We start from the raw sequence: 27575 nt of genomic DNA, 5'->3' as shown, positions 1-27575 counted from the left end.
CTTATAAAATAGGCACTACAAATCAATCTACCTTTTTATTTCCATCCCCCAATATCTACTTATGATTCTCTTCTTGCATTTCCAAAAAATCCAGATCCTCTCAAAATTATTTACATTTCTTTGCAGCATTTCTCTTGTTGACTATTAGTTTGTCCCATAGTCCAGCCACCCTTTATTTAAAACCCAGATTTCATCTGTCCTCCAATCCATAATCTCTGGCATTTATTTATTCCCTCAAATAGTTCATTTGCATCAATCCACTCCTGTCCCGCATAACCTTGCATCCAACCTCTCTTTGAAATTCTCCTTCGTTCATTTTCTTTCTCTCCTCTTTTTACAGGTCAAATCGGGCTCCTCTTCTTTTCATAATTCACGCTTCATACCCCAAGGGAGGCAACACAAGGGTATGTGGTGTTCATAATGGATTCAATAATCAGCCTCTTGAGTGTCACTGGGAGGAGGAGTGAGTTCAAATGATATTAGAGTAATACAGTCAGATAAGAAAACAGATGAACTGTGTGTAAGGTGCTGGGCAGCCAATGTTCCAGTTGCTTTCAAAGAGAGTCAAGAGGCACTAAGCACCATGCAATGATCTGACAAGCAAGAGATGGACAAAGTTACCCCACTCTCCCCTCCCCCGGTGTGTGTGGATCCAGATACAAATTTGGCAGCTCTGGCTTATCTTTAACAAAGACAACAGATGTGTTCAAACAAGCAAGAATTTGTGCTCAGACATCACGTAATTACACCTCTAAGCAGGTAGCAGCTAGGCATGAAATTACCTGATTTGCTCTGTGAGTGCCCATTTCCATCTGCTGGTTTTTGTGGACACTGCAGATGCCTAGACATATTCTGCTTTGGGAATTCGGACCCCAACTGTCATTTCCAACTGATTACTCAAAATAGATTTAATGAGGATCAATAGCTGAAATAGATACTATATACATCTCTTATAAAGCTGTCACCTGACAATATAATAATTGATATTTACTATGATTGCAATTAGATTGAATTGGTTACTACATGTGACATTGTAAGGAATGCTTATTGAGGACTATCACTTATGTAACACATATGCACGCATTAGTAATGACTACATTGTATGGGAACATGCTGTTTCACCAATAAAGCTACATTACAATATAATATGCAGCTAGAGGAAAGGAAAGTGGTTTGTAAATTGAGATGGTTTCATGTGTGAACCTTACTTTAGACCAGTAAAAAGTACAGGAGTACTTGTGGCACCTTAGAGACTACCAAATTTGTTTATCTCTAAGGTGCCACAAGTACTCCTGTTCTTTTTGCGGATACAGACTAACACGGCTGCTACTCTGAAACCTGTCTTTAGAGCAGTGTTTCTCAGCCCTTCCAAGCTGGCAACCTCTTATTTGAAGTAAAACAATTTCACAACTTCCTTACATTCACTATAGAAATAAGAGTAAAAAATGTATCAATGATAAGCAAATACTGTGTGTGTGTGTATTGAGAGTTTAACAGAAAATATTTCACCCTGCCAGGTAAGGGTGTGCAGGGCGTGCTGGAGTGAGATTTTCATTGCTTTAGATTGTAATAAAGTTTTCAACACATCATGATTCCCTGTTGAGAAACGCTGCTTTAGAAGGTACCAGTTCAGTCAATGTCTGAGTTCACTCAGAAGTGTGGAACGTTAGATGTAGAGACAGACTAGTGGGCACAGTGCAGGGAAGGTAGCCAAAAACTTGGTGATAAATGCAATTGACACCTGGCTGAACTTTATCACATGATTTTCACCGCCACAGTACTGTATTTATATAGCAGAAAATAAAGCCTGTGGCTAACCCTGAAGCTTTAAAGGTTTAGCCTGATGGGTTTAATGTTTACAAGATCTGAAAACAAGCCACCTTATAAGTGAAAAAACTGAGACACACTTTTGCAGGCAGGAGAAAGAAATCCTTGGTAATCTGAGCAGCCACCTGGGCTAAAGTCCGTGTAGCCTCTCTGACCCATACGTATAAATTACTCCGGATTTCATTTGGCAAGGGTTCAAGGACCCATGTCGTAGAGTTATCTAGTCATTTTAACAGCTTCTTAGTGTGATTCATAAGCTTAGCACAATGCTTCCTTGGGCTCTCAAAATATAATCATCATCTTCCTGACTGCTTTGTAAACATTTTCTCCATAATACCAGTAATCAGAAAAGTACATATTTTTAGGCTTCGAGCCACCCGCATGCTTTGGCTAATCTTTCAAAAGCTTCCACAGAATTCTCAGTATCCTCCTTATTAGTCTATTTACTTCATAGGCATTATTTCTGGGATACTTCTTCTTACCTTCAACTAGACCCCCCAGTTTAACTTCTTTTTTGGCATCCTGGACATCCTGACTGCAAACACACTGGATGACAAACATAATCTTGTCTGGTTTCAGAGTAGCAGCCATGTTAGTCTGTATTCGCAAAAAGAAAAGGAGTACTTGTGGCACCTTAGAGACTCAAATAAATTTTGCTCAAATAAATTTGTTAGTCTCTAAGGTGCCACAAGTACTCCTTTTCTTTTTGCATAATCTTGTCTGTTTGTCTGGTTAATTCCTCCCAGTTGGCCCTTTTTTCTTCGCCAGCCATCTCTCTCCAGCCTCCTCTGTCTGTTTTGACCTCAGATGACATTACTCTGTTATGGTTCATTTCAGCATAAATAAAAAATGCCTTTCTAGAGCACTGAAATCTTCCACTAGATGACAATCTTTTTCCCTAGTGTACAATTGAAGTCCATCAATTTATTAGGGGGACACAGACTGTCATTCTTAAATCCTTGGTTGTACTATTGATTATGTATATTAATAGCATCATGCATATATTAAGCTGTGAATTAAATAGATATTTACTGGCTAAAATGATTGGAAGCTGGACAAAATATACACAATGAAAATTGAAACCCCTCCTAATTTAAGGTTTCTGCATTTTGTTTTAAGTTAAAAAAATGGTCCAATCTTTCAACCCCCACCCCCCGACATTTTTGTCATTTGTTTTGCTTTAAAATAGGGTATTTCACTCAAATATGGTTCTATTGCTGAAATAAACCCAACCCTCTATATGTTTGGAATTGTGAATTTTGAAAACAATGCAGTGAAGTTGCAAAATGTACCATATTGCAAAACTGCAGGGCTGAGAAATGGCCCAGAGGGAAATTGTGAACACTACTTCATAACATTTCACAAAAATATATTTGCAGTCTTCAGATAGCCCTAAAAATATTATTTTACCGAAAAAGAATATCCAAGAAGTATCTGAGTAACAATACATCATGGGGGAATTATACTAAGTGCTTCTAATGAAGAGAGAGTCGCCTACTTTAAATGTCTTCTGCTGGGAGTATTGTGATATTGTAATATTTAGATTTTAGAGGATATGGGCTCAGAATCTAAGACTCTGTTTGAAACCTGGATATGGTTTTGATGGGGAGAAGAAAAAAATAAGATTTAGCAATCATCTGAATACAGGATTTTTTTATGAAGCAATGGTTTGCCCTGCTAGTGCTAATATTACGCATGGGGGGAACTGAAGGAGATTAGCTGTACAATTCAGATAGCCATAGAAGAAAGCTACACACTATTATTATAATTATAATTATGCTTTGCAGGAAAATCCATGCTGGTTTCACTGTAAAATGTCCCCTCACAACAATATCTGACTTGCAAAGTAATCATCACTCGGACTCGGAGCACGTGGTCTCCTATAAGCAGTAAGATAAGATGCAAAGTGCTCCTTCCAACGCTCAACTTCTGTCTTTTTCGTACAGGAACTGAGCAGCCATGATCACTCTTCAAAACACTGAGATCTCAGAGTAAGCTGTTCTCATATAGCCCTTTGGCAAGGGTAGTATAAATTCACATAACACATGGCAAGCCAAACCAAATCAACACTTGTGAACAAGACACGCCCATCTTGGCACAGAATTGCAAATGAACACAAGGAGTTCTCCCTTTTTTCCAACCATCACTCCTTTGAAGTGCAGAATCAAAATTTACCTCTCATTGAATATTAATGTCTGTGCAGGGCACTGCACCCCCAACATCTCCCATGCCCTTCTTTAACATTTACTGTTCAAACTCGGTAGTCTATACAATTTACTGCACCCGTCAAGGCTAATTTATTCATAGGATTTGGCAGTAATCAAAAAGACTGAGATCAATGCTCCAGCAAACCCTGACATTTACTCGTATTTTAAAGTCCCATTTGACCTTGAACTGCAGCTAACTGGAGCTGAACTTGTCAGCTTCTCTGTGAGGCTCAGTCGGTCTGGCATGTCATGTACCTCTGGGCCAAAGGCACAATCTCAGTGAAACCAGCACACAGCCCACTGAAATTAAAAGGATGAACCACAGATGGAAGGGTGGGGAGAGGGGAGAAATGGCATTTGAAATGGTGACAGGTACTCTGATTGGTTATCTTCCTGCAAGAGACAAGTCTGGCAGTGGTCCCACTTCTTTGCACTATGCCAAGTACCATCTCAGACAGAAACCCACCAGTAAGCTAGAAGGTGCTTTTCTGTACACTAATAAAAGTGCATCTATAACAGAGAAGAGAGGATGGCAAGAGAAACAACTTGGACAAAGGGACAGAAATTCTTCGGTTAAGATCCTCCAAAGACACCAATGGGATTTGGATGCCCAATCCCCATTAGAAATGAATGGGAACTGGCTATCCAAATCCTCTAGAAACTTTAAAATCCCAGTCCAAAACATGTTTACAAGTTATTGGGTTTGATGCAGGCAATAATGGGTGAAATTATGGCCTGTGTTTCCGCGGAAGGTCAGACTAGAGCAGGGGTTTTCAAATTCTGGGTTGCGGCTCGGCAAGGTTAGCCTCTGGCGGACCGGAGATGCTTTGTTTATATGTGGCGTCCACAGGTACGGACGATTGCATCTCTCAATGGCTGCAGTTCACCGTTCCAGGCCAATGGGAGCTACGGGAAGTGGTGGCCCAGCCCACGCTGCTTCCCACAGCTCCCATTGGCTGGAAACAGTGAACCACGGCCACTGAGAGCGGCAATCAGCTATACCTGGTGGATGCTGCAGGTAAACAAAGCGTCTCTAGTCCGCCAGCAGCTAACCCTGCGGAGCTGTGAGCCACAGTTTGAAAACCCCTGGTCTAGAGGATTCTTAGAATCCAAGGCCAGAAGGGACCATTGTGTTAACCTATACTGACTTCCTGTGTAACACAGGCTACAGACCTCCCCCAAAACAATTCACAGAGCAGATCCTGTAGAAAAACATCCAATCTTAAATTAAAATTAATCGATCCTTGGTAAATTGTTCCCATGATCAAAAGTGGTACTTTCTGGCTCCATGAATGATGAACTTCTGGGACCAGTGGGACGGCAGGGCAACTACAACTACATTAAAGAAGTTAAAGAGGGGTGTGTGCGGGGGGTGAGAATGAATTAGTCCTATTGTTCTACAGAAGGACGCATGAACAGGATAGTAAATTGTTGGGGAAGGACATCACCACAGCCCTTCATTGGTTGTAGGATGGGACCTGAGTGGACGGAACCTGTATGCTGCTGCCACACCTCATACACATCGAAGAGGGGGATTGCCACATTGGCTTTGTACAGTTCAGTAGGGAGGGAGACATTGGAGATGAGCCAATCGAGGGGGTCGAGTGGGCCAACATCTCCCTTTTCTCCAAGAAGCACAGAGCGGTAGTAACTGCTGTTTCAGCTTATACGATAGACTGGGCTGGGCAGCACAGTCTAGCAGTCAGCTAGAGGAATTAACAGAAAGCTGGGCTCTTAACAGAATTCCTAAAGTTTTAAAATCGTGTTTGCCATGCTCCCGATTCAGGAAACCATCCTTATTATGGACAGCACTTATGCATGTGCTTAAAGCCCATTGAAGTCATGCATGTAAGTGCTTTCCTAAGTGAATCTGGGCCTAAAGCTATGTGGGAAATGAAACTACAGTCCTTGCAATATGAGCAAACTGTGCACTCTGGCATAGGCATTTGACTGAAGCCCTGAATTCACAGAAGTCTCGAAATTTTGCAATTGGTGGGAAACTCCCCCTCCCCCACAATGAAGATAATAGGAGTCACTGTTAGATAGTTCTAGTCATGGCTTTGTCACTGACTATCCTTATTCCCTTGGGAAAGCCACTTAACATCCCTACCTTGGTTTCTCCCATGGTTAAATGGAGATACACTTATTTATCTGCTTCTCCAGAGTGTCATGGGGAATTAATGGCCATACCGTGCTTTGAAGATATAAAACTGTTTGCTTTTCTGTTAGCAATAAGATATTCAGGTAAATAGCATTATATTAGAGCTGCAGAGGCAAATCTAAATAGGTTTTTAGGTACAAAAAATGCAGCTTTGATTTTACTGAGGCATACCAATGTATCATTTTATTATAGCTCAAACACTTTAATATACATGACACGGTTGCACCTAACCCAGCATTCACAGATGTGTTTTGACTCATTTCTGAGTTTCTTGTTGGCTGTGGCTCTCACGCTATCAGCACAGATACCATATGTCGTACTAAATATGATTTTCAGCCGCATACGCATTTTCCAAGCCAAAATTAGAAACGGAGATAATAGACTTGCCAGATTTTGTTTTAAACAGCAAACGCCTTCCTATTATCTTGGAAAAAAGTTACAACAGGAAAGCAAACAGGCCTTTATACTAATACTTTTGTGTACGTCATGTTTTTAGCAATCCAAAGTATGTGGATCTTTATAGGAAATATACAGTGGTTTGATGTGGTGTAAAGATTTTTTTCCTGCCTGAGTTGTGACTGGCAGCATCACTCACAAGTAGGGAAGCCACATGTGTTCTGAAGGTCATGCCAAACAAATGGCAGTAAAAGCTTTATACTGCACTATATCACTGTGTATCTTGTGTACAACACATGTTACAGAACAAACATTTTAGGAATGTTTTGGAGAGTTCTTAAATGTTTTATTGGGATTTGTGACAGGTTTGGTCACAGGGATCCCCTTGGGACTGTCGCCTAATGTGCTGAAATTACCTCTGAGCCCATTTTCTCTGCCAGCTTGGGACTCCAGAACCCTGCCTTGTTGAGCCAGACATGCTAGCCCGCTGCAACACAGACCCAGGGTTTGGGCCATGCCCCCAAAGCTGCAGACTTTAACTAAAAACAGCTCAGCAGTTTACCTGTCTCCACCACCCAGACACCAAGCTCCCAATGGGATCCAAACCCCAAATAAATACGTTTTACTCTGTATAAAGCTTATATAGGGTAAATTCATAAATTGTTCACCCTCTATATCACTGATAGAGAGATATCCACAGCTGTTTGCTACCCCAGGTATTAATCACTTAATCTGGGTTTATTAATAAACAAAGGTGATTTTATTAAGTATAAAAAGTAGGATTTAAGTGATTTCAAGTAATAACAGCCAGAACAAAGTAAGTCACAAATCAAAACAAAACAAAACACGCAAGTCTAAACCTAATACATTAAGAAACTGATTACAGGTAATATCTCACCCTCAAAGATGTTCCAATAAGCTTCTTTCACAGACTAGAGTCCTTCCTAGTCTGGGCCCAATCTTTTTCCCTGGTACAGTCTTTGTTAGATCCAGCAGACATCTCAGGTGGTAAGCAGGGGTATTCTCATGACTGGCAGCTTTGGGGGTGTGGCCCAGACCCTGGGTTAGGTCTGTGTTGCAGCAGGCTAGCGTGTCTGGCTCAACATGGCAGGGTTCTTGAGTCCCAAACTGGCAGGGAAAACAGGCTCAGAGGCAATTTCAGCACATCAGGTGACAGTCCCAAGAGGATCTCTGTGACCGAACCCATCACAGGATTATTATTATTATTGTTTCCTGCCTGTAAAGTGGAGTGGTTTAGTTCCCAGAAGTTGACCTTTGAAGGGCACAGAAGGAGCCTCTAGGAGGCGCAGCGAGGGGGAGAGAAGAAACAAGCAAAAACTGCAAGGGAAACCTCATGGCATTCCCTGGCCCCTACGCAGTTATTACCACATAACAATGCAACTGGGCTCTATATTACTGGTGTAATATATACACCCAAGACTTGCTGGAGACTGAAATGCATGTTGTAAATATCATCATTATAAACATGTCTACAGAGGACAGGAATATATTTGGTTGCATTTGTTCACCCTTTACTAAGCTACCCCAACCAAACACCCAAGCTGGGAAAGGGCAGTGTGAAGAATGGAAGATTGTGGGGTAGTTTGCAGTATTATGGTGTGTGCCTCTGGGAGAAGAAGCAGAGGGTTGGTGGCTTAATTTTTCATTGTCTTGCTTTTGTGGTGTTGAGTTAGGAGTATTGTATGAGTGTAGCAACCTTCACCCTTTCACAAAGGAGATTTTTAATACACTCCCACAGAGGGGTATTTTCTCCTTGTTGCTATAAAACAAACATTAAAAAAAAAATTCACATGACTTTTCATGCTCAGCCGAAATGGGCTTTGTCCTCAGGAGAGGATACTCTCGGTGTGGAAATTGACACATTTGGACTTTAAAAACACCCTCACTCACATGTTCACTGAAGCAGTTTGTTACATGAAATCACAATCCCCATAACGTATATGAACTGGATGCAGCTGAAGCCACCATTGAGCTGCTACACTAAACTAAAAGCAGCAGATCTGAAATTCATGTCTACATCCCAAGAAGAAGCCTGGTCTCTTATCCACAGCATATACATAGTCTGTTTCTCCCCCATGCGTACCTTTAATCTTCAGGCTCCACTGCAGAACGCAGCACAGGCACATGTCCTAAGGAGCCAGGTGTTCCTTCCACCCCGCCTTCTCTACCTCACCCAGCTCACTCTCCAAGTTCCCCTCGTACTTCCTGTTCCTGCCAATTATATAGCTTCCCCTCATTGAGCTAATCACCTCATTAGCCCAACCATTGCCCCCAAATGTCAACAATCCCCACCAATACAGGCTAACTGATTCCAGTTTAGCCCATGATCTTCTCTGTTATGCAATTCCCTATGTGCAATTCCCTTATGTCAGACAGCAAATTCCCAACTGGCTCTTGGGAAGTGACTGGCCCAAGCTCTCCCAACAGCAGAACCAGGAACAGAACCCAGATCTCCTGTGTCCACCTTCAATGCTTAAACCGCTAGACCACACTGCTTCCCTTCTTACCATTAGGCCATGTTGTTTCCCTGATGAATGTAGTCCAACCAACAATGATTTGCAAAGAAGTTAATAAATTAATTTAAAATCTCACTGGTGCCTAATATTTTTGGTACTTTTATATTTTGGTGCAGAAAAAGTATTTTGGAAAAGGCTTTTTTATTCCCAGAGATTCCTCTAAAGGATTATATGCAGCATGGTTAGTAATGGCATAGCTTTTGTGTAATATAGAGTGAAATCCAGAAAGGCTTTTTCAAGTGCACAGGAAAATACATTGTCAGAAGAAGTCACCCTTTCCCTTCTCCCTCTTTAGCTTGGAGATAGTGTACAGTACAGGTCAGCGTATCCTGTTTTGCTGTGTTCCGAGAACTTAATAACAAGGGTGATTTTTAGTCAGAGTTTGACATTTCCTCACCTGATTGCAAAGAAAAAAACCCCAAAATGATCCCAGGCAAGTCTCAAGACAGAATAAATAAAAAGCACACCAGAGATACAGTTCTGTTCCCCTCAGACTCACAACAAAACTGTGCTACAACTTGCCAACACTTATTAATTACTCAGGTCTACACATGAACCTGAGGTGTGAAAATCTGAACCTTCCTACAGTTTCAGCGGCTTTCGATCCAGAGTATCAGATTCTCAGCTGGTGTAAACTGGTATAGCCACACTAAAATCAGTCACCAATTGAGGTTACAGTCCAGAGGTCTGGGTCAGACCTACAGAGGAGCTCATACTAGAGCTGGTCAAAATTTGGAATTTCCTTTTAGCAGGAAACACTGAATTTTCTTTTAAAACAAATTGTTCCTTTTCAGAACAAAAAGTAGAAATTCTGACATTGCCAGTGAAAGAGAAATTGCAAATTATTGTTTTGAAAAAAAGGAGACCTTTTCATTTGGAAAAGTTTGAAAGAAAATTCTGCCCAACAGGCTGACAGGGAACCAGAAGCCTACAGATGTTCAGGACCCCAAAGGTTCAGAGCCAGGCCTTCCCAGACTGCAAGTCTCCTGGGGCAGCTGGCTCCCTGAGCTGCCCAACTTCCAGGGTAGCTTGCTCTCCTAGAGAAGTGGGTGAGCTGAAAGACAATCACACAGATATCTGATGGAAATTGATTGAAACTGACCTGTTCCTCTGGAACATTCCCATTTTCATGAATCAGCATTTTGTAATGGAAAAACCTCCCACTGGAAAGTTTCCAACCAGCTCTAGTTCATACCCAGAGTTTTGGTTCAATCACTAGTCAAAACTATTTCAATCACAGAACAATTAACACACCCACCTTCCTTCCAGTTTCCCTGTCCCTCAGATTCAGTTCATACTTGTCATTGTGGATTAAATTAAAGTTGCATGGAGGAGGATGAGAAGGAAGCAGCAAAGACTTATAAAGGGAATATTTTCCTTCCTAATCTCTTTTGCTGTAGCCCTCTTTCTGAAATTTCCAGACTTGTGCTTTTATAATGTTCTGGTACATGAAAGAATTTGCAACAAACTTCATGGTGCATGATGTGATGTGGAAGCCAAATAGCCAGATGCTGCTTTCTAAGCTATTTACAACGCTTTCTCTTTAGAGAGTGTTTTTAACATTACTCACAAGTTCTGGTACTGTCGTTTGCTGGCAATTTCATGTGTAAAGTTTATCACTAGTCTCTCTGATGAAAACATTGCTCCCCATTCAAGGTTACAGTTATCTTCAATTTAGTAAGAACTATCACAATCCAGCCCAGATAAATCAGACAGGTAGGTACATAGATCCCACCCACAGAAACTAGAATGTGGAACTCATCTGGAGTTCATTTAAGAAATACGTAAACTGTCCTTAAGTAAAGTGTTGAGTACTCTCTCTTAGTGTGGATAGCTCAAAAGGTATCATGTGGCTCCTAGACTTTGCAATGCTTTATTTTAGTCTCTTTCAGGTGTTGGAATATCACACAGAAGACAAACCCTTGGTTTCAAGCATGGTTGTTGTCAGGCATTTGAAACCTGGCATCGGAAGCTGACCATAAGATTGGAACGCAATCTGTCCTTTTCAGTGGCTTTTTCATGGTTTCTTCATTTGCTTACAACATCTCCTTGGCTTAGGGCAGCAATGCAAGAGTGACAGCTGCTGAGAGGCGAGGGTTGAGTATACACAGCCAGAAGGAGATTGTTGCATTTGTTGAAGGGTTGCAGTTTCCACATTCCAGAACAGAAGTTTGCCAACATTGCTGTCCATAATGCTTTGCTAAATTGGACAATTCAAACGTTTGGGGATGTGGGCGAATACGATTCATTTAATTCGTTTTCCAACACACTTTTGGCACAGAGTCCCGACCGGAGTTATTCAGCATGAGATAAAACACCAGGGAAATCTTCTCTACTTATGGCTGTTTGTCTCCGTTGTTTAACAACAACGTTCTATGCAGCAAACATGCTGTCGCTTCATCTGCACACCAGGCAAAATTCTCAGCTGGTGTAAAGCTATGTAGCACCACTGATGTCAATGGAGCTATGCACATTTAGAGCAGCTGCCAGTCTGGCTCACTGTACGTGTATGCTTGACTTTGCAACCTTATCATTCTTTTAAAGTAGCTTTTTGTTGTAATTTACTAGGTTTTGAAAAAAAGCCAAACTGAAACCTCTCCTCCACCCAGAAAATCCATCACATGTTCCTTATTGGCACCCACATCGCTCCTCGGCAGGTTGGAACTTTTAGATCCACAGCACAGACCTCAGCCATTTGCGCAAATAGGGTACCTTATAGCAATAGTAGGTTGTCTTCCACTAGAAGGAAATTTGGCACACGTTTGCCAGTAGGTTTCACAGCTATTTACTTACAGAAGAGAAAGGTTGAGACTCAGGAATCCTGGTTCCTTACCGCTCTGCATTCCAATCAGGTTGCTTCCCCCTTCTCCTCCACCATACTACAAGGGCCCCAGCAAAGAAGCACTGAGAGCATAGGATAGAGACCATCTCCCTGTCTGGATTCTTGTGCCCAAAGCCACAGTGGCCCTGTGGGAGAAGCAATTAGAAGGAACGTCCTGCTTAGCTTCTGTAACCCTAGGCAGAGGCATACTCAGTGCATATAGAATCCTTAGAGAATTTAGCTGCCTAACTTGAACCAGTCTCTACGGAGCATGTGCAAACTGAAGTTTTCTGAGGGCAGATTTTCATGGGAAAGGCAAAAGGCATGTTCTTGGCTCCAGGGACACCCCACTACCAAATCTGAAGTTCCTGCTCCAAAGCATGGAGATGATAGAGTTTCTCAGCAAAACTACTACAAATTTTTAATACAGGCAAAACAATGTATTTTCCCTTAAATCTCATTCCAATATATGGATGAACCATTTTAGCTGAAGCCTTCCAAAAAATTCAGCCTGAAGCAGACATCTGGCATGAAAAATCTCATCCCAAACAATTACATTTAGGGAAGTTACTAGCAAATGGAAACAGCCTTTTAATGCAAAATGCCAGGCAACCTTATAGCCAATGCTACCAGCATGGCCTACATTTTGTTTTTCACGGTGCATTACTTCACAGAGCACTAATCCTGCACTGAGCTCTGGCTGTGTGGGAGCCTCATTGAAATCAACTGGACTCAGCTCAGACTGTTCAGGCAGGATCAGGGCCTGAGGCTCTGATGCATCACTTAGTTGTCATATGGGTGGTTCAGAATTTAAAGTGATAAGTCGCTCTGTAGATTTCATATCAGTGTATGTAATAGGCTAGGCCCTGAACTAAAAACACTGACCTTTGGACAATATCATGGCAGATGTCTGTGCAGCAATGTATTACATACCTCCGTTTAGTGTCTGGTAGAGACCTGAATAAATCTGTGTCTTGTACCCTGCCCCCAAGTCTAAATATACAACCAAGCATTGCTGGTCAACTCAAGAGAATAGCATCATCAGTACAGTCTTGTTTTGTTCGCAGCAGGATGAATGTGTCCTGGTGGTATAAAAGGACATGCCAGTTTGAATGATAATTCGGTAGGTTTTTCCTACTTCTGCAACTGGTTTAGGTCATGTTCTATTGCCTTCGTCTTTATCAGACATCAGACAATGCTTATATCCTTTATATAATACATAAAGAAAGAGCTATCATCACAGAAACACAGGTTTTTGCCATACCAGATCGTGTCATTGGTCTACCATCTCTAGGAACCTCACCCTGGTAATGAACTGTACCAGATGCTTTTGATGAAACTCCCTGAGGATACAAATAGCCAAATAACTAATGCTGTATATGGAGAAAATAAAAATATTCTCTTAACCCTGGCAGCCCCCAGCTTATGCCCATTATCATCCATAGTTATAGACCATATGCTGTTATTGGTCATAACATTAACCAGCCACAGTGTTTGAAAATGTAATGGCCATCTCATCAGTACTCCCCAGGAATATTAGTTGCATGAAAACAAGCACACATCCTGTATCTGCTAAAGAGTTCAATGAAATCTTTTGATGTAAGTAGCATTCCCATTGAAAATATGTCCTACAGGATTTAGGCCCTAATCCAAAAAACACTAATGCACATACTTAACTGTGGTGCACACGTGTTCACCGGGATTACTCATGTGTATAACACCAGGGTCATGTCTGCAGGATCAGCCCCTAAAGGCAAAGTGGAAATTAGTGAGTTGTTTCTTTTCTCTCCTCCCATGTCAAGAAGGTTCAGCAGTTATCCTTAAAAGAACACACGTGTCACAACTTGACATCAGATTTTTTTTCATGCAATCGATGCCCAGCCTCCACTGTGCAGTGGCTCACAGGGCAGGACTATTGAGCAGAGGCAAGCATGGTGTAGAAGTGGGCAACTTCTTACTGCCCCAGAAAACTACACAAGAGCTCTTTTTGAAGGCATGTGACTCCTAATAGGCATATCAGAGACCTAGGCTTCTCAGTTCCCCTAATTACACTGCACTCTTAGAAAAGTAGGACTGGAAGGGACCTTGAGAGGTTATCTAGTCCAGTCCCCTGCACTCATGGCAGGACTAAGTATTATCTAGACCATTCCTGATAGCTGTTCGTCTAACCTGCTCTTAAAAATCTCCATTGATGGAGATTCCACAACCTCCCCAGACACTTTATTCCAATGCTTAACCACCCTGACAGTTAGGAAGTTTTTCCTAATGTCCAACCTAAATCTCCCTTGTTGAAATTTAAGCCCATTGCTTCTTGTCCTATCCTCAGAGGTTAAGAACAATAATTTTTCTCCCTCCTCCTTGTAACAACCTTTTATCTACTTGAAAATGGTTATCATATCCCCTCTCAGTCTTCTCTTTTCCAGACTAAACAAACCCAATTTTTTCGATCTTCCCTCATAGGTCATGTTTTCTAGCCCTTTAATCATTTTTGTTGCTCTTCTCTGGACTTTCTCCAATTTGTCCACATCCTTCCTGAAATGAGAACTGGACACAATACTCCAGTTGGGGCCTAATCAGCGCAGAGTAGAGCGGAAGAATTACTTCTTGTGTCTTGCTTACACCACTCCTGCTAATACACCCCAGAAGGATGTTCACTTTTTTTGCAACAGTGTCACACTGTTGACTCATATTTAGCTTCTTGTTTCTCTCTACTCAATAACCTTCACCAAGGCAAGCCAAGGAACTCATGCTCTTACCCTCTTTCCTATTGTCAGCTCCCATCTGGGAGATTAGGCAAGTATAAAAGCCGAAGTTACTCTGATTTGGGTTGCCTCCATTTTTGGGTGCACATTTTGAGACACCTTGTAGGGGTGGGTGTTCAGTACTTTCTAAACATCGGCTCCCTTTTTGGGCATCTCAAATTGAAAAAGTTGCAAGCCATTTTTGAAAATCTTGGCCACAGTATCTAAAAATCCATCTCCCAGTAATGGACCCTTTTTGATTAACACCTGAGCGCTACATATATATATTAAAAAAAAAAAAGAGAGAGAGAGAGAGAAGAATCTGGTTGATCCAGGCTATTATCTGAAAAGACAGGAAGATCTGCCTCCAGCTGTCAACTTGGCAATGTATTATTGTTGTGTTTTTAATGGTGGTAACAGGGAATTTCTTTGAAACTATGCATCCTTTAAGATAAACACTCAGACTGCTCCCATCCTCCCATGCTATATATGAGTATAAAATTGAAAGAGCAACAACTCATCCTCCTTATCAGTGGAGCCCTGGAGTAAGAGACAAGATCTTTACTGTGATGATTAACGGTTCTGTTATAAAAAGAGGGATCATAAACTCCTTGTATTAGGTCAAATCATAAACTAGGCTTTTAAAGTTTATGTGATCCCTTTCTAAACAATCAAGGGTATGTGTAGCTCCCACTAATAAGGGAACTTATATGAGGCTTGTAAACCACTCAGTTCATTAATGAGTTGGCGAGTCAATCTATTAGTCTGTTAGAACTATTTCTCTTCCCTAAACCATCTAAGGTATCCCCTGGATAGTTTAATAATTTGGGACTATTACACCAAAGAGAGACTCCCATCTTCTTCTTCATAATTATTCCAAATGCATGTTAGAACAAGGGCTGTGCACCTCTCCCATCCCAGTGGGCCATTCAAGGCCAGATCATGCCCGAAATGCATTGTACTGTACTGAGTTGGCAAAGACAGGCACTGACTTGACCTCAGTGTGGGGATGGATTGTGTCTCCTGGAAACACAATAGCTCTGTACTGTACCATTCACCATCCCTGAAGATACATCATCCTCCCCTCCCTGTGCATCCAGCTAGCTCTGCCACCTGGGGCAGAGGGCAGTTGGAGCCTGATCCCATTTTCTCTTCATCCCTCCCCCATTCCCTTAAGGGTGGCTAGAATCTCAGAGTGCTAGGAAGGAGAGTAATACAGGGATTGCTGTTGTGCCTAGCTTCTGCACTGAGGACATGGGGTAGGTGTCGGCTAAGGCTCTCCCCACCCAAATAAGAACCAGCTATAATCTGATCTAATATTATATACATATGGGCCAAATTCTGTTTTTAGGTGCTCATGGATCACTCCCATCAACTTCAGTGGCAGCCTTATGAGCACACTAAGTGACAGAATTCAGCTTTAAATGTATTAGCTTTATGGTAAACAGTTTACAACTGAAAAACAGACTATAGGAGAGGAGATTATATAGCTGAACTACACAAACTTCCTGTTTGCTACTTTTCACAGAATCATGCCCATCTGCTATTTCCAACCCTGCAAACATATACTGGCTTCCCTGCAGACTAAACAGTCTCTCCTAGCTCCAGCCCACCTCTGGGAAAAGCATAGGGATTTTTTACAAAGATGCTAGAGTGAGTGTTAGTTAATTCCAGGCTTCCACATATCTAGGGCAGGTGTGAAATTTGCATAACCTCCATCAGCTGGCCAGGAGCATTACATATTATGCACTAAAAGGAAATCCCATATGTTAACTATTTAATTTCCCAGCCTACCCACTATTGAATAGGGAAAACCCATTAGAGAAATACCCAAGAAGATAATATTTGTAATAAATGATATATTTAAGGAGGATTAGTTGGATTACCAAACAGTATCCTAACCAAATCAGGCTCATTTGTTGCGCTGGCTTTTCCAATTTCACTTCATTAAAATAATTAAAATCAAGGTTCATTAGATGTACTATAATCTAGCTGGAGCACTCCAAGAATAATCCCTTTGCTTTTAGCGTGAACACAGCATTTGCAAAGACATTTAAAGGACTGAATTTTTTTAATTGGTGGCCATTGTTTTTAACAGAATTTCTCCTTCCCTTCCCCCCTCAGTCTTGTAGTTTTTCTCTCTGCTCCTTTTTTTGTTCATTGTTTTTTCCCCTTCTTCTCCGCTGTCCCATCTCTCTGCTCCTTCTCTTGTCTCCCATTCAAAAGTCTCTGCTAAACTGAACACAAACTCCAGTGTGGGGGGTAGATTCTCCTCTTCCATGGTGCGAATGCACAGAACAGGAGAAGCAGCCACCCCTTCCTACCTCTGCAAAGACTGCGTAGGTGCAGAGGGCAATATGGAGTCAGTGTGGCCAGATCTGTCAATCACAGAATCATAGGTTTCAGAGTAACAGCCGTGTTAGTCTGTATTCGCAAAAAGAAAAGGAGTACTTGTGGCACCTTAGAGACTAACCAATTTATTTGAGCATGAGCTTTCGTGAGCTACAGCTCACTTCATCAGATGCATACCGTGGAAACTGCAGCAGACTTTATATATACACAGAGAATATGAAACAATACCTCCTCCCACCCCACTGTCCTGCTGGTAATAGCTTATCTAAAGTGAGCAACAGGTTAGGCCATTTCCAGCACAAATCCAGGTTTTCTCACCCTCCACCCCCCCACACAAATTCACTCTCCTGCTGGTGATAGCCCATCCAAGGTGACAACTCTTTACACAATGTGCATGATAATCAAGTTAGGCCATTTCCTGCACAAATCCAGGTTCTCTCACTCCCTCACCCCCCTCCAAAACCCCACCCCCATACACACACAAACTCACTCTCCTGCTGGTAATAGCTCATCCAAACTGACCATTCTCCAAGTTTAAATCCAAGTTAAACCAGAACATCTGGGGGGGGGGTAGGAAAAAACAAGAGGAAATAGGCTACCTTGCATAATGACTCATAGAATATCAGGGTTGGAAGGGACCTCAGGAGGTCATCTAGTCCAACCCCTTGCTCAAAGCAGGACCAATCCCCAATTTTTGCCCCAGATCCCTAAATGGCCCCCTCAAGGATTGAACTTACAACCCTAGGTTTAGCAAGCTAATGCTTAAACCACTGAGCTATCCCTCCCACTTCCCCCCCCCTTTTTTTTTCCTCACTGCACCTCTCCATCAGCTGCCCTGCTGGCCACTCGCTGCGCCTCTCTGCCAGCCGCCCTGCTGGCCACTCGCTCTGTCTCTCCGACTCTGCCAGTCACTCATTCGCCAGCTGACTGTCAGTCACCTTCGTCTGCCATTTGTCTCTCTGCCATGAACTCTACACATCAGCATCTTAGTGATTTTCAGCTCTTCGCAGGCTGGGCAGAGTCACTGCCCCATCTCAAGTGATTTCAGCTCTCAGCGATAGAGCATTTAAAATAACAAAAGAGGCTCCAAATAAACCTATTTGGTGTTATTTTTAAAGCACTAGCTCGCATGTGATTTTGCAGGAATCTCAGCTTTTGTTTAAAAAAAAAGGGGTGGGGGGATTTCTAGCCCTCATGGTCATGGAGGAAAACTTCAAAAAATCAAGTGTATACACCTGAAAAGTTCAAGCACCAGAGGGCAAAAACAAAGAACCCAAATTTTTCATTGTTTTTGAAATGTCATGGGGGTTTTTTCAGCCTGACCCATGGTTTTTGAACACTTGGGGTTGGCCATGCAGTGCAGCCTAACTCGGTATCCAGTTTTGGACATCTTGACCTTAAGGGCCTGGTTTTCCAGAAGTGCTGAGAACCAGCCATTCAAGCTGAAGCCAGCAAAGACTGCATGTGCTTGAGCCTCTGGAAACCAGGCTCTAGCCTGGGATTCCAGAGCCAGGCACCCAAAAGTAGACGGCAATTTTCAAAACATTGGCCTAAATGACTGCCGAGGGTCACATACCTGGGCAACAGAAATAGGCACAGGGCTCCAGATTTCATAATCCTATTAGAACCCTTTCCTCTATTTACCAAAAGTTCTCATCACACACTGCAAGTTCTTCTCATACAAGGAAGACCGACAATTTTCAGATTCCTTTCCAGGCTTATTCATCAGTTCCTATAGAGTTTTGCCAAGATGTTCAATTTATTCTTTAAGCAGTCATGTGGAAAAAGTTTCAAACAGCTCAAAGCCCTGCTGAATGAGAAAGGAAAGCCGGGGAGCTCACACAACTCTGGCAATTTCCTGATCCTCTTACATCTCTTAAGGAAAAAGGAATGAATTGCGGTAATAGCCGATCTGCCCCAAACCTGCATTCAGCACCTCATCCAATTGTGGGTATCCTACTCAGACAATCCCATTATAAACCCCATTGCTGGAATAACAAATGTACACAAATATGTGCAAACACACACCTGTCACAGTGACCATCTTCCGCAATCTGTTGGTGTGAAGGTTTGCATTTATTTTATATAAACGAGCTGGCTGGACTAATTTGAGGATTAATGTTCCAGCATGAGCAGAATACATGCTTTAATGAGCACACTACCTGCACTGGGGGCACGCTGGTGTGAGATAGGGGATATAGTGAAAGGTGAAGTAATTAAACACTCAGCTTTATAATGAGGAGACTGTGTTCTAGCAACATTGAGTGGCCTAGTTTTCAGAAGTGCTGACCTCTGACAGGTCCTCTGGACTTGTGGGTGAGCAGCACCCTTGAACATCACGGCAAAGGATCACAGTGTACTGAAGCTGCAATATGCCAGGCAGCTCTGGCTTAATGCGGACAGACACTGTCCTTAACTAAGGGGTCCACATTTTGCAGTACATCAAAGAACTTAAGTTCTTTATCTCTTGGGGGCATTTCTTGCTGTTTCCATGGTGCTGCTTTACATGAGCACATTCCCCAATAAGTAACAGATCTCCTTAGTCCAGAAGGCAGCCTGAGTAACTGGGCTAAGAGCTGGGGAGATGCATGAAGGGAAATGAAGACCGAGCCATTGAGCCCTGAGGCTGCAGGCGTCTCTGTGGTAGCATCATGCTGCTCCTTGGCTGCGGGGCTGGGCAGAGAAGAGAACAGGAGAATCCTCAATGCACTGGATGCTACAGTCTCATCCCCAATGCACTGGCAGATGGGGAGGTCCTGTAGAGCTGAGCTCTCTGCCAGGCAGAGGAGTGGGCATGCCCCATTGTGCAACAAGGAACTATCCCTAAATCCTGTACAGTAGAATCACTCCCCCTTGTACAGTGGAGCCACTCTGGATTCACTCTTGGGGAGCCTTCATGATGATGGGGATGAGCCACAATTTTCACTTAAGTCCTTATTTTGCAAAGAATGCCCCTGGAGATTTAAGAGAGACATGTACCTTCTTGATAGACAAAGAGGAATGGATCCCAGAACTAAAAAATTAATGATGGCTTAGATACAAGTGATCCTGACATGATCACACTGATAATATGCAAGCAGAATAAAGTCCAGACCAGTAATATAATGAAGACAGGTCACTGATACAGGGCAATCTGGATTGCTTGGCAAACTGGGTGTAAGCAAACAATATGCATTTAAACACAGCTAAATGTAAAAACTTACTTCCAGTAACAAAGAACGTAGGCCACAGGACAGGGTACTCTATTCTGGGAAGTAGTGACTCTGAAAAATATGTGGGGGTCATGGTGGATAATCTGTTGAACATGAGCTCCTAGCTGTGACCAAAAAGGTTAATATGATTCTCGGATGCATATAAACAGAAGAATCTCTAGTAGGAGTAGAGACGGTAGTTTACCACTGTATTTGGCAGTGATGTGGCCTTTGCTGGAATACTCTGTCCAGTTCTGGAGTCCACTATTCAAGAAGGATGTTGATAAATTGAAAAGGGTTCAGAGAAGAGACATGAGAATGATTAAAGGATTAGAAAAAATGCTCAAGAAGCTCAATCTATTTAGCTTACCAAAGGGAAGATTAAAAGATGACTTGATTACAGTCTATTACCTACATGGTGAAATTTTTTTTGGTAATGGACTCTTCAGTCTAGCAGAAAGAGGTATAACACAACACAGTGGCTGGAAGGTGAAGCTAGACAAATTCAGACTGGAAACAAGAGTTAAATTTTTAACAGTGAGAGTAATTAACTATTGGAACAATTTACCCAGGGTCTAGTGGATTCTCTATCACTGGCAGTTTTTCAATAAAGATAGGATGTTTTTCTAAGTGATTTGCTCTAGGAATTATTTTGGGGAAGTTGTATAGCCTGTGTTTTACAGGTCAGACTAGATGATCACAATCGTTTGGCCTTAAAATCTACGAATCTCTAGTGGATTGCGATCCCGTATACTATATAGAGTATACTCCCATTTATCCAAAACCCTATTATCTGAATCCTTTGCCTTGTCCCCCAACATGAGATACATGCTGCAGAGGGTATTTGTCTCATGCTGGGGGCGAAGGAATCATAGAATCATAGAATATCAGGGTTGGAAGGGACCTCAGGAGGTCATCTAGTCCAACCCCCTGCTCAAAGCAGGACCAATCCCCAATTAAATCATCCCAGCCAGGGCTTTGTCAAGCCTGACCTTAAAAACTTCTAAGGAAGGAGATTCTACCACCTCCCTAGGTAACGCATTCCAATGTTTCACCACCCTCCTAGTGAAAAAGTTTTTCCTAATATCCAACCTAAACCTCCCCCACTGCAACTTGAGACCATTACTCCTTGTCCTGTCCTCTTCTACCACTGAGAATAGTCTAGAACCATCCTCTCTGGAACCACCTCTCAGGTAGTTGAAACCAGCTATCAAATCCCCCCTCATTCTTCTCTTCTGCAGACTAAACAATCCCAGTTCCCTCAGCCTCTCCTCATAAGTCATGTGTTCCAGACCCCTAATCATTTTTGTTGCCCTTCGCTGGACTCTCTCCAATTTATCCACATCCTTCTTGTACTGTGGGGCCCAAAACTGGACACAGTACTCCAGATGAGGCCTCACCAATGTCGAATAGAGAGGACGATCACATCCCTCGATCTGCTCGCTATGCCCCTACTTATACATCCCAAAATGCCATTGGCCGCCTTGGCAACAAGGGCACACTGCTGACCCATATCCAGCTTCTCGTCCACTGTCACCCCTAGGTCCTTTTCCGCAGAACTCCTGCCTAGCCATTCGGTCCCTAGTCTGTAGCGGTGCATTGGGTTCTTCCGTCCTAAGTGCAGGACCCTGCACTTATCCTTATTGAACCTCATCAGATTTCTTTTGGCCCAATCCTCCAATTTGTCTAGGTCCCTCTGTATCCTATCCCTGCCCTCCAGCGTATCTACCACTCCTCCTAGTTTAGTATCATCCGCAAATTTGCTGAGAGTGCAATCCACACCATCCTCCAGATCATTTATGAAGATATTGAACAAAACCAGCCCCAGGACCGACCCCTGGGGCACTCCACTTGACACCAGCTGCCAACTAGACATGGAGCCATTGATCACTACCCGTTGAGCCCAACAATCTAGCCAACTTTCTACCCACCTTATAGTGCATTCATCCAGCCCATACTTCTTTAACTTGCTGACAAGAAAACTGTGGGAGACCGTGTCAAAAGCTTTGCTAAAGTCAAGAAACAATACATCCACTGCTTTCCCTTCATCCACAAAACCAGTAATCTCATCATAGAAGGTGATTAGATTAGTCAGGCATGACCTTCCCTTGGTGAATCCATGCTGACTGTTCCTGATCACTTTCCTCTCATGTAAGTGCTTCAGGATTGATTCTTTGAGGACCTGTTCCATGATTTTTCTGGGGACTGAGGTGAGGCTGACTGGCCTGTAGTTCCCAGGATCCTCCTTCTTCCCTTTTTTAAAGATTGGCACTACATTAGCCTTTTTCCAGTCATCCGGGACTTCCCCTGTTCGCCACAAGTTTTCAAAGATAATGGCCAATGGCTCTGCAATCACAGCCGCCAATTCCTTTAGCACTCTTGGATGCAACTCGTCCGGCCCCATGGACTTGTGCATGTCCAGCTTTTCTAAATAGTCCCTAACCACCTCTTTCTCCACAGAGGGCTGGCCATCTATTCCCCATGCTGTGATGCCCAGCGCAGCAGTCTGGGAGCTGACCTTGTTAGTGAAGACAGAGGCAAAAAAAGCATTGAGTACATTAGCTTTTTCCACATCCTCCGTCACTAGGTTGCCTCCCTCATTCAGTAAGGGGCCCACACTTTCCTTGGCTTTCTTCTTGTTGCCAACATACCTGAAGAAACCCTTCTTGTTACTCTTGACATCTCTTGCTAGCTGCAGCTCCAGGTGCAATTTGGCCCTCCTGATTTCATTCCTACATGCCCGAGCAATATTTTTATACTCTTCCCTGGTCATATGTCCAACCTTCCACTTCTTGTAAGCTTCTTTTTTGTGTTTAAGATCTGCTAGGATTTCACCGTTAAGCCAAGCTGGTCGCCTGCCATATTTACTATTCTTTCGACACATCGGGATGGTTTGTCCCTGTAACCTCAACAGGGATTCCTTGAAACCAGTTCAGTGATTTGAATTTTAAAGAAACTTGGCAATGAGCATGTACTGCTTAATATTTTATTAATAAATTGAAACTATTTTAATACATTATTAAATGGGAAGGGATTTGGATAATGCAGGGAAGGTTGGATAATAGAGTGGAGACCCGCAGCCATGACTGAGAGGAGGAGTCCCCAGCTGCTGCTGAATGGTTCCCGTGGCAGTGCAGGGAGCCCTCTGCAGTCCCGCTGTTATGGGATGGAGTGAGCGTGGCCATGACAGAGGAGCTGAAGAGGTCTCCTGGTGCTGCCGCAGGGCCGAGGACACATGGCTCCTGCAGGCACAAGGTGCAGAAATGGGGGTGGGGAGGCTGTAGTCCTAGCAGGGCAGAGCAGTGACCCCAAGCCAGGACTGTGAGGAGGAGGAGGAGGAGGAAGACGAGCCCCCGGCCATGGGGAAGGCCATGCTGCTGCTGAATGAGTCCTGCCTTCTCGAATATCTGAAGGAAATCTCTGTCCCCTGGGCTATTTGGATAACTGGGAGTATTTTTGTTTGTGTGCGCATGTGTGCACACATGCATGTATGATAGCTGTGCTACATACACTACAATGAGCAAATGGAGTCAATTAGCTTAACTCAGGGGGGATAAAAATAATTTTTTAAAAATAAAAAAACAGATGTAAAAAAATTAAATTGGAGGATTTTTTATTCAAATTAAATAAAGTGTTTTTTAATATAAACCTATTTAAAATTAAATTTGAAATTATGGCAATCCATGTTAAGGCCTAAACCGACTATAATGTATTAAAATAGTTTCAATTTATTAGTAAAATATTAAGCAGTACATGCTCGTTGCCAAGTTTCTTTAAAATTCAAACCACTGAACTGGTGGAAGTCACTGGCCAAGCACCTGGAACCAGAGCTGTTGAAGTGCTAAACCAGCTTTTGACAGCAGCAGCCTCTTCTGAATGTTCAGAAAAAATATTCTCTTCATTTTAGCTAATTCAGCTAGATCAGTTTGATTATTTCATTCAAAGTTAAGAAACCAATTGGGAGATGAAAAAGCAGGAGAGCTTGTTTTCCTCTTCCAATTTATGAATAAACGGTAGGTGTGAGAGAATGAGATCTAATAGCTCTAAAATCTTGAAGGACATGGTGACCAGAAACAATCAGTTCAATTCACTAACTACAGATGATACTTCCTTTGTCTAATAAATTAGTTAGTCTTAAATGAAAAACATGTTTTAATAAACTTTTTGATAATTTTTGTCTTGTGTATCTAGCACATTTAAGGAAGTTTTATTTAACTAAAATACTCTTGCTGTGCATTTTAATTGAATTTTAATTTCCATCCATGTAGAGCTTGAACCAAATTTATCATCCAGTAAATAAGAAGTGCATCATTCATCATTTTCTAATATAAACAAAAAATGTAAAAATTAAGAATTTGAATAAATGTAAATTAAGCTATAGAACAGCTTAAAATGTGCATAGATATAGTGTATCCTCCTGGTTAGCAAAAGAAAGTAACAAATGTAGTGTAAAGGCTATACATAGTTGTCAATCACCACCTTTTAATGGTTACCAGCCAATGAGAATCAGTAGTTCTTTAGGAAAATAACTAAAAACGACAAAGGCAAAACAAGATTAAAATTGATTATTTAAATCAAGGTTTCCTGCTTGCTGATTTAAACCATGATTAACACTGGTGATTTAAATCAATCCACCCTGGCATAGGCCCATTGATGTCAATGCAGCTATGCTGATTTATTACAGCTGAGGATCTGGCCCAATGAGCTGAACCACACACACAGAGTAAAAACCATACTGCTGAATTCTATGAATTTGCACAGTGTTAGCGGGACCATGATCAATTTCTTATTGTGTTTGAGTGTGGTCTTGTTATTGTTTTTGATTTTTCTGCAATACCAGCCACCTCTGTGTAGTAAACCGAAAGATAGAGGACAGTTCTGTAGGGTCAAGCGCTCCTCTTGTGCTCTGTACACTGGTACTACATGAAATTTCTCATTTGCCACTCACCCTCATGCCCAGTTCAATATTTTCTCCCCCATAGACCTCCATGCCAGGGTCAAGCAGGCCAATCTCCCCGAAGTACTCTCGGTCCACCACAAACGAACATCCAATCATTGCTGGCGTCCTGCCCAGAAAAAGGGGGAGAAACAAAGGTGTTTAAACAGTATATAATGGAACCTGATTATAATGAGCTCTAATGAGCTCTGTTATGAAATAAACAAGCTACTGCAGAGATGCCCCAAATTCTTTTAGGGTTAAATTCACCCCTGTGCAGAGGGCCAGCAGAGCCCAATTAAACCCTTTAGGGGGGGATTAAGGCCCCATCCAGCAATGCTCTTAACTTGAAACACATGAGTAGTCCCTGCTCAGGCAGGAGTCCCTTCAAGTAGAGCACATGCTGAAGGGCTCTTGATGGATTAAGGTGATAAGTGGTATGTGGACTTTTTGCTGGCACTCTGCTTGTGAATGAATTTCTCCCCTCATAAAGTCATTCGGGGCGGGGGAGGGGGAGAATGCATCACTTCACTAAGGTGAATTCTTAGAAGAGGAAAACTCACCAGGGAAAGAGAAAACAATCCCAGGGCTGCACTTTGAAAAGATCAAAAGTTTACAAGCAACCCTGGAGCTAGGTCTGAAACCTTCAATGTAAAGTAACTTAATTCCGCTTTTAAAGAGCTGCTCCAAAGAAATCAAAGCGTCCAGAAACGGCTGTAAAAATTGTGTGCTACTTAGAGCTCAGCAGAACTTCTCCTTTACTTCCTTGCCACAAAGAGTTCACGTCAAACCTGATAATTAAATGGTGGCATTACAGGACTCATCTCTCGGAGGTTTTTTTTCCCTCAGAGAAAAATATGACTCAGCTGCACCGGAATGCAAGGAGTCGTGGTTCTGGACAACTTGTCACTTTCATGGCGTCTCCCCTATTTAAAACAACCCCCCACTATTTTTAATTTATATTATAAACGTGAAAATTGCGCCAGCGAATGGCAAACAGGCAAAAGTTGCTAATTACGTTTTACAATGCTTCCCATGCATTTCTGCTGCCCTTAGCTGAGAAGGCAGAAATTGCCTGGAGTTTCTGTGGGCATCTTTGCTTGTTGGGTACGTTGAGTAAAATGCTCCATTGTGATGTTGCATAACCACACAATCCTCCCCTTCCATAACTTTACACATGCAAATGGGGGAATGGCTAGGTGCATTAGCAACTGTCTGACTGAGCAAAAAGGCTCTGGCAACTTTCTGCCCGTGTACACATATAAACACACACACTGATGACAAATCCATCAACGGTACAAAAATAACTGTAAAAAGCTATTACCCTTTTACTTGTGAGACGATCCAATTTGCTCCTTCATTAGACCTTGACCCCAAACTTGCACTAATGAAATTTTAATACTGCCTTTGATTTTTAATAGCGTTTTTTAACTACTGAAGTGATATTTCACCGACATGCAACGAATATCTCCCTTCTCCTTAGGTTTTAAAAAAAATACTACTAATGATGTGGAGATCTGATGAACTGGAATGCCAAGTCCCCTGCCAAGTCTGTAATGACTTTGTTATTGCTCAGGGTTTCAAAATAAACTTAACTAAATTAAAAAAGAAAAGGCACCAAGATCAGCTGGCACCACATTTATTTGCATCTCAAATTCTTGCTGCCATCCTATGGGCCCTCATCCTGCAATCTGATCCACCGGGACAGACCCATGCAGCTGGGCAGAGTCCCACTGATTTCAGCATGGCTCTGTGTGACTCACATTGCAGGTTCAGGACCTTCATCAGGAAAAGCCAGGGCTGTAAAAGCACAGAAGTTTTAGGCTGCAGCAAGGATAAATGATTAGAATAATTGGTCATATCCCAGCTGTGAGTTTGGCTTTTCAATAGCTGCAGTTCCCAAGGGCCCAATCAAAAGCCCACTGAAGTCAACAGAAAGAGTTCCATTGACTTCATGGGCTTTGGAACAGGCTCAAAGTTTGCTAATAGTGATTTTCTAACAGTGGAGAAAATTCCTTCTATGGCCTTGGTTTTAGAAACAGTCCATACACAGTGTCTCTGGAAAGAGAGAGGATGGAAAAAGACCTGAAACATATTTTATTTACCGTGAAAATCCAGCAAAACCCCCTCCTTTCTTTAATGGCTTGTTGCTAAAATATCAGCTCACTCTTACCAGGTAACCTAGTTTTTCCAGTGAGCATACAAAGCCACGAAACATAAACTAGAAGCAGGTGGCATCTGAGTATCATATTCATCAGTTGGTTTCATATGCAGATAAAATAATCCCCATAGTGGCAACATCAAAACATACTGATGAATCCACGGGTAGCAGCAGGTGGCCACAGTGATAGTGTCATCATGTAAGCTGCCTTTTGTCATCAGGGGTTTGTTGCCTATATGCCAACA

General features: G+C 42.3%; 1 protein-coding gene across 1 annotated transcript in view; it reads right to left on the bottom strand.

Moving 5' to 3' along the window:
- Positions 1-27575, bottom strand: part of GALNT9 (polypeptide N-acetylgalactosaminyltransferase 9) — a 216142-nt gene that overhangs the window by 71423 nt on the left and 117144 nt on the right. The window contains exon 6 of the mRNA XM_077835145.1: positions 25182-25299. Coding sequence (XP_077691271.1) covers positions 25182-25299 — 118 coding nt within the window. The remainder of the gene's footprint in view (positions 1-25181; positions 25300-27575) is intronic.

The sequence above is a fragment of the Eretmochelys imbricata genome, chromosome 15, assembly GCF_965152235.1.
Source record: "Eretmochelys imbricata isolate rEreImb1 chromosome 15, rEreImb1.hap1, whole genome shotgun sequence".
In the NCBI taxonomy this organism is placed as follows: domain Eukaryota; kingdom Metazoa; phylum Chordata; order Testudines; family Cheloniidae; genus Eretmochelys; species Eretmochelys imbricata.
Note: the sequence above shows the minus strand (reverse complement) of the source record. Positions and strands in the feature narration are given on the sequence as shown.